Genomic DNA, 7,368 nt, shown 5'->3' with positions numbered 1-7,368 from the left:
GAGCAAACCATTTTTAGTCAGGTGTAGTGTTCCCTACAGCCTGTTCCGGCTGATGTGGCTGGACTTCCCTTTGCAAAGTTGAATTTTTTTAGACTTATTTGTTGAGATTCTGGTGTTTCACATTGTTAGGCCTGTTGTTTCTATTCGGAAATACTGTTGTGCTCACGACACTTATAAGTAGGTGTTTTCCACATGCTGTTATAAATGGGGTGAATGACAACAGGAGATTTATTTTTAAATAATTGTTTTGTGCTATAGGAAAAGATGTCAGAACGATACAACAAATAATTGTCAACAAAATAAAAAAAATAAACGACACCTTATGGTTTACTTTTGTAAGGGCTTTTTCATTATTTGAGATGTGCTGCTACCTTTTGGTGAATAAAATTCTTCAAATCGTGACCCAACGTGCTCTTGTACAAAGCATCATTCAAATATTCTGGCAATACACTCCATGCTTCGTACTGTTCCTGATGCAGTTTAATTGGAATCATCTGTTTTCATTTCAAACATGCAGTAAATTAGTGCTCAGAATAGATTATGCTGCAAATAACACATACCACAGAATGAAAAAGACCAAGGTATGATGGCATTAATTGAAAATGTCCTTCTCTTGAAGGCTGTTAATATAGCTTCATGCTGTTATTTCTCATTTCTTTCAAAGTGGACGAATTGTGAGGGTAAGGGATGCTTCTGGCTGTGGAATGATGTAACGCTCCTCCCTAAGCAAGCGCAACAGCAGGTCCTGCGTGTCTTGGGGCCACCTGTAGATCCTTGTGTTCTGAAGCCAACTGGGGACATGTTTCTGTTCCACAAACACAGCAAGGGGATGGAGAAATCACATTTCAATACACATTTTCTCGCACAATGTTGCATGGAGTTCAGAATATCTTCATGACAAAAAGGTTTGGGCGAGAATGGCGTTTGGGCATTTATTTGAAAATGGAATAATAGTCACTCACTCATAGCACTCACCTTAGTGGCATTGCAAAACAACACTGGTATGAGTCTGAAATTCAGGCAGCCTTGTTGGATGAATTCATTCTGGATCTGTACCAATAGTAATAGAAGATTTTTAAACAAATTCATTGCACTCACTGTCTTTTGTGACTGATTGAAATATCTAAAATTTTTATTTAAATGTTGCAGTCGGCCATACATTTTCATCAATACTACTGCGGGTAGTCAACCCAAACATATTTTTTTCAAGAATATGTTCCCAGCAAGCCCACTAGTTGAAACACGGCATTCTGATTAATTTTGTGTTTGTGGAATATAAGTTAAGCAGCAAAATGCACTTGTTTTTAGTCATCTCTGGGGGCGGCCATTTTGTCTTCTGTCGACTGAAAATGACATGACAACTGCTCACAACGACCAATCACTGCTGACCTGTTTTCTGAATCTGAGCCGTGATTGGTCGTTGTGAGCAGTGGTGATGTCTTTTTCAGTCGACAGAAGACAAAACCAAAGTGACCCGCATGCGCAGAAGAAGAGACGCGTCACTCCCAACGTTGTGATTGCGGAAGTAAATGTGGTCCAGTGTGTCGGGGCATTTATACAGTGACACGAAGAGAAATAAATACAGTATTTGGGGAAAATCACGAGGCGACGCTTTAATATCTAATTTCATGGAGACGTCACTAACGATGACGTCACGTCCTAACCGTGCGTAAAAAATGTATCAATCTGAACCATGGCTGAATTACTACGATCGCCATAAATGTCCACTTTATGCCTTATGTTTCAAGTGGGATTAAATTTAAGTCAAATAGAAAGTCAATACTGTTACCCAAACGAACTTTGTAGATTCGACCTCCCCGCTATCAACCCTTTCCCTCTGCCTGCGCGGAACACATATTGGGCTCCGGATGACGTCAATGTCGGATATATGCGACCTGGGCGTTCAGACCGTGGTCACTTTTAAAAACTCAGATACGTATCCGATCCAGGACCACATATGAAAGCGACCCAGGTCGGATTTGAAAAAAACGGAATTGAGCCGTTCAGACTGTCATAAAAAAATCAGATACAGGCTACATATGGGCAAAAAAGATCAGATCTGGTTCGCATTTGCCTGCGGTGTGAACCTAGCCTAAGACATGTCTGTCATCTAGTGGTGATTGGTGATATTACAACTTAAGACTACAGTACAAGCCTGCGAATTCACATATTCACTGATATTTTTTCTTATTTTTTTTCATGATTTTTTTTCCTTCCCCTATTCACCCCATTTTTTTTCATGGAAAACATATGGTGAATGGTCAACAACATTTTTGGAAGCATTTTCGGGGTTTGTAAAAAAAAAATAATAATGATAAATAAAAATTAAAAAACAATTAAAGGGATGGTTGGGCCCGGGATGGCCATGTTTTCACTAACAAGTTGATTTAATATGTTTTTGGATCAGGAAAATGAAAAGAGTTGTCATTTTCAATTTAATCACTAAATTTAAATTGTGAAATAAGTGACTCCATGAATAACGCCTCTTGTTAATGAGGAGAATGGCCGCGATAAAGAACCATGCTTGCCTGATTGCTTGCCCGCTGCCAGTCGCCATCTGCCTCCTGAGAGTTGAAACGAGTTTAGCGTAGCTAAATGTCCGAAATATAACCAGTCGGGGTTCGTGTGCGCATTCATGCTCTTGTCCGCTTCAGCCTGTGTAAGTGGAGAAGCGATCGCCACGGTACTTTTGATTTTGTGGAGGTGATCATGATGAGATCACGTTTTATGTCAATAAATCCAAACTATTGTGCAGAACACTTTCATACTCTCACAGTTTGAAGTGGACAAGAGTAGTAATGTGCATTTGCATTTTGGTGGCGATCGATCGCCGTTTTAGACAACAGAACTGACAAAGCGAGCAATATTACCACGCTTGAATCACTCCCATGACGTAGACCGCTGAGACCTAAAAAAATAACATGCCCAGCCCCAAAAAGGGGCGGGGCAATTTGTCGTAAATCTAATCACAAAAAAAGCCCTTAAATCACTACAGAGTCTTTTGAGGGGGGGGGGGGGGCATTTTAGTACTGATGTCATTTTTACATGCAAACCTATTATATAAGTGACAATGTCAAGCTCATTCAAGAGTCAATTTAAACGAATCAAGGCACTCAGGTGAACCAAATATTTTTGTACAAACAATAAAAACTTAATTTAAGAAAACATGTCCCCTTTTAGTTCTTTTTTTTTTTACAATTTGTTTTAGGATGGAGTAAAATCAAACAGAAGAAATAACTCTTGGGTCACATGTACAGTTTACATATGCATATATGTGCTGCAGTATGTGCCAGTGTTGCCTCACTTGTGTGAGAGCTCACCTGATTGTGGATGTACTTTGTATGTAGCCCGTGCTCATCGTCACCATCCCCCTCTACATCCTCCTTGTACTTGGGGCTGATTGCCACGATGATGAGGACGGATTTCTGTAAAGTTTCCATGATCAGAATGTGGCGACTTTTTTTTTTTTTAACTGTCCAAATCTAGGACTTACATCATTTAAAAATCTGTCCATCCATCTGGTGATGCCCATTCGTATGGTCGTTTGGTCAAATATGTCAATCTATAAATAAATAGACAGTAAGTATGTAAATAGCATTTGAGGACGGACAATTGTGAAGAAATGTTGAAGCCTACTGCTGGTTTGAAGCCCTGACTTGTTAGAAATTTGGTGAAGGCAGTCATTTCTTCAGCTGTGTCCACTGAATACGTGATGAAAACATTCCCTACAAATAGACAAAGTCAATAGCGAATTTCCATCCAGCCGCACAAGGGAGATGGGTTGGACCCAAAAACTAAGACATTTAAGTGTCACTTACTATATTCATCAGGTAGCGTGACAGTCCTCCTGGTCTCCCTCGTAAATGGTCCCGGATCTGCTTGAAGGGGGTTATCTAAACTGACCTCACACATTACATGCCTGGGGGTTGCCCCAGCTTTTGGTTGAGGGGCATTAATGGCATTTGGAACATTGTGATATTGCATTTTGTTTCCTGGATGGTTCCTGCAGAAGGAAATAATTCACAAATGAGAGCTGCAGTAAAATATTACAGGAATGAGTGATGCTCAATACCATTGTCGTTGGAAGGGTCGAGCCCTCTGATTTAGACACACACAGTGTCTAAAACAACTCTCCTGCTTTGGACTGAAGCCTGCAATGACACAGAATAGAAACGCTCAATCACGGGCGCAAGGCTCAAAATAACTTTTCCTTTGAGGAGCAGTTTTGCTAATCAGTGACTTCATTTGAAGAGCAACTTAGAAAATTTGAGAAGCAGTTGGTTGCAGTTTAATCCCAGGCACCTGAAGCAGGGATTTTATTAAACAATAATAATATGATGAAATGAATCCCTTTTTATATAATCAACAGTTTTTATTTCTTAGTTTCACTTTTTTTCTTGTCTAGAAACATTTCTAGTGGGGCAATTTAAATTTCAAAAACAAACATTCAGTTTAAACAGTATTTCCATTTCTATTTTTGTATGGTCCTTCAGTAAAGATAAATTGAGTTAAAATTGAGTTCAGTTTTATTTAAGAAATAAACTAAAATGAAAATAAGAAATACTGTAGGGTAATTTTGAGAACATTTATTCTGCATATCTCAAAAGTCAAAATTAAAACTCAAAAACAAATAACATTAGCGATATGATATCAATATACTTTTAACCTTGTAGGCCACTCCTCCCATCTGACGTACGTCATAATGTATCATAATTCATTTCCACTTTTAGTCCTGTTAAGTGTTTATTGTGTGTTATATACATTTATTATTATTAAATTGCCTTCTATCTTACTGTTTAAAGTTGTATGCGCTCTGCTTTAGCGTGGTTCCAGCCAGGCTACTTTGAAAAGTGTACTCGATCACCCAATCAGTTAATTTCAGTGTTTCACGATTACATGGCTTCTCCATCTTTCCTCATCATCCTTTCATGGGAACGACACTTTTCCGAAGTGTATCTTATTCGCTACCATGGAGGCGATGATTACAGACTTTTAGAAGCCACTTTGCAACGTGTTTAGCTAGCTAGCTAGCCAGCTGAAGTTCGTTGCTAGCTGGCTGGTATGGCATAAGTAGCACCGAGCTTGCCTCAATCTCGAACTTCCCGTGAGTAGTTAAGCGTTATGTCATGTACGTGTAACCCAGCGACGCTTTATGAGACCGTCTACCGTCTCTGCGAAAAAAATGTTAAACCTGTGATTCTCAGTTTTGCTATTCAATGCGTTTCAGTGAGGTGCTAAATTCAAATTTTGACTCGCAAACTGCGATGCGAAACAACCTTGGTGCAACTTTATGAATTTAGAGTCACCCCAGCCGATGAAAGAGATCTAAAATCCTTTATAAAACTCGGCAAAAATCCAAGTGAACTTTTCAAACCAACAACTTACACACAATAGATCCACACCCATTCTGCCTTCGAAGTACTTACACTGACCCTGAATATGTGCTGCTGGGTAGCGTGATGGGACATAGTGGGTAGCGTTGACATCAGACATGAGCGGGAGAGGTTGCTCCAAGCGATCCACCTCATCCAACGAACACCGAATCTCATTTTGAGGTTCGATAAAACTACAACGGTGATTCCCGCCTTGTCTTGGAAGCCAAACACAGGCGCCCTGGTCAGAGGTAGGAGGACTCGTTGTTTGGAGTTCACTCTGGAAATAACGCTGAAGAAGTCTCTCCCGGTTGATATGGATGTTCATTTCCCCAGTTCGCTCCCAGCTTTTACTGTTCCCTGGTCCACTACACTGCTGGCAATCAGGGGGCCATTCGAAGTCGAGACTGGAGGGTGGCATGCTCTCATCCACCTCGATAGGAACGCTCTGATGAGAGCAAAGGCCTAAAGCAGGATCGGTTCAATAAAACACAGTTAAAGCGGAAGTCAACCCAAACATATTTTTTAGAATATGATCCCAGCAGGCCCACAGTTGCATTCTAATTAATTTTGCGTTTGTGGAAATATAAGTTAAGCAGCAAAATGCACTCGTTTTTAGCCATCTCTGGAGGCGGCCATTTTGTCTTCTGTCGACTGAAAATGACATCACAACTGCTCACAACGACCAATTACTGCTGACCTGTTTTCTGAATCTGAGCCACGATTGGTCGTTGTGAGCAGTTGTGATGTCATTTTCATTCGACAGAAGACAAAATGGCCGCCCCCAGAGATGGCTAAAACCGAGTGGATTAACACTTATTCCGCAAAATTAATCAGAATACCCTGTTTCAACTGGTGGGCTTGCATAAAACATATTCTTGAAACAAAAAATGTGTGCGTTGACTTCACCTTTAAATGAACTATAATGCGTTATTAGTGCTGAATGTTTAGTAAAATTTCAGTTTCTTACTTTTGGATGTGTTCATGTGGCCACTGCTTCTATTAAAGCAACGGTAGGCTCTACACAAAACAAACAGAAATTATTAACAGAAATAAACATTGATCGACCGCAGTAACAGTGTGTTTTCTTCATTGTGGGTGGTGTAAAAGTGATACATACATACTAAAGCTGTTTCCAATTATTTCTTCTTTTTTTTTTAAGCTACATGACAGGACGAATGATTAGCAACTGCGTGTGCTATGCCACTGCAAACGACAGACCCAATAAAAAAAAACAAAAAAATCAATTCCTCTCCGACAGTGTCAATCAAACGTGAAATTGATTATCTGTGAAAAGACACAATATTGAAATATGCACTGCAAACAGTATTTTTCTTTTGGTTTTGGATCTCATTACATTGTGCAAGTGGTCACAATGTTCTAAAATGTAATAAAACGTCACTTCCACAGTGATATAAACTGGTGTTAAGTCTACAACATTTTGTCTGGGCTGAGTGAAGCGTAACAACATTATGCGCTCACCAGTACAAAGGTCAAAACCAGCGCTCGGAACACCTGACAGGTAGCTCTTCCAAGAAAAATCTCAATTAAAGATGAAGTTTAATAAGTTTGATGAAGCCCACAGATTTGGATATGAAGAAGGAGAAAGATCACACCTTTCTGTCGAAGTGCTTCGCCTTTAGCCGCAGGACAAACCTGTTCTCACACAAACAGGAAACATTCCTACTGCCTGCCCTTCACCTTCAACGGCCAATCAGAACAAGGCTACTATTGTGACTGTAGTTTTCCATGTCATGTTCATCCAGCCCTCAAATAGAAATGTGATTCTAAAAGCAACACACACATCTTACAGAAGCATTTGATTAATTTCATGTTTAAAGTTAATCTTATTACAACAAGAACACAAAATATACATTTCAAAACAAAACTGCAAGTTTTCCACTTCGATGTGGGCCATATTATCAAACGGCACATCTATGAAAAAAAAAAAAAATCCTGAGGCGTTTGCCTCATTCAGTGTGAGAGAAGATGTGAA

General features: G+C 39.7%; 1 protein-coding gene across 3 annotated transcripts; it reads right to left on the bottom strand.

Annotated features, from left to right (window-relative positions):
* Positions 1 to 462: 462 nt before the first annotated feature.
* On the bottom strand, positions 463 to 7,107 carry traf3ip2a (TRAF3 interacting protein 2a). Of its 3 annotated transcripts, none has more exons than XM_086019868.1 (10): positions 6,989 to 7,107; positions 6,343 to 6,392; positions 5,427 to 5,837; positions 4,073 to 4,151; positions 3,819 to 4,003; positions 3,637 to 3,725; positions 3,494 to 3,562; positions 3,321 to 3,425; positions 976 to 1,050; positions 463 to 805 (listed from the first exon to the last, which is right to left on the bottom strand). In XM_086019868.1, exons 2-10 carry the CDS (start codon positions 6,356 to 6,358, stop codon positions 659 to 661), a joined length of 1,176 nt encoding a protein of 391 aa, XP_085875994.1. In that variant the 5' UTR covers positions 6,359 to 6,392; positions 6,989 to 7,107; the 3' UTR covers positions 463 to 658. The 3 variants fall into 3 exon arrangements, with proteins under 3 accessions (XP_085875994.1, XP_085875996.1, XP_085875995.1); XM_086019870.1 differs by having other exon boundaries at positions 5,433 to 5,837; XM_086019869.1 differs by having other exon boundaries at positions 6,855 to 7,051.
* Positions 7,108 to 7,368: the final 261 nt, after the last annotated feature.

Source organism: Filicampus tigris, chromosome 20 (assembly GCF_054856515.1).
Source record: "Filicampus tigris isolate MCC_2025a chromosome 20, RoL_Ftig_1.0, whole genome shotgun sequence".
Classification (NCBI taxonomy): Eukaryota; Metazoa; Chordata; class Actinopteri; order Syngnathiformes; family Syngnathidae; genus Filicampus; species Filicampus tigris.
The sequence above is the reverse complement of the archived record's forward strand: the minus strand, read 5'-3'. Positions and strand labels throughout refer to the sequence as shown.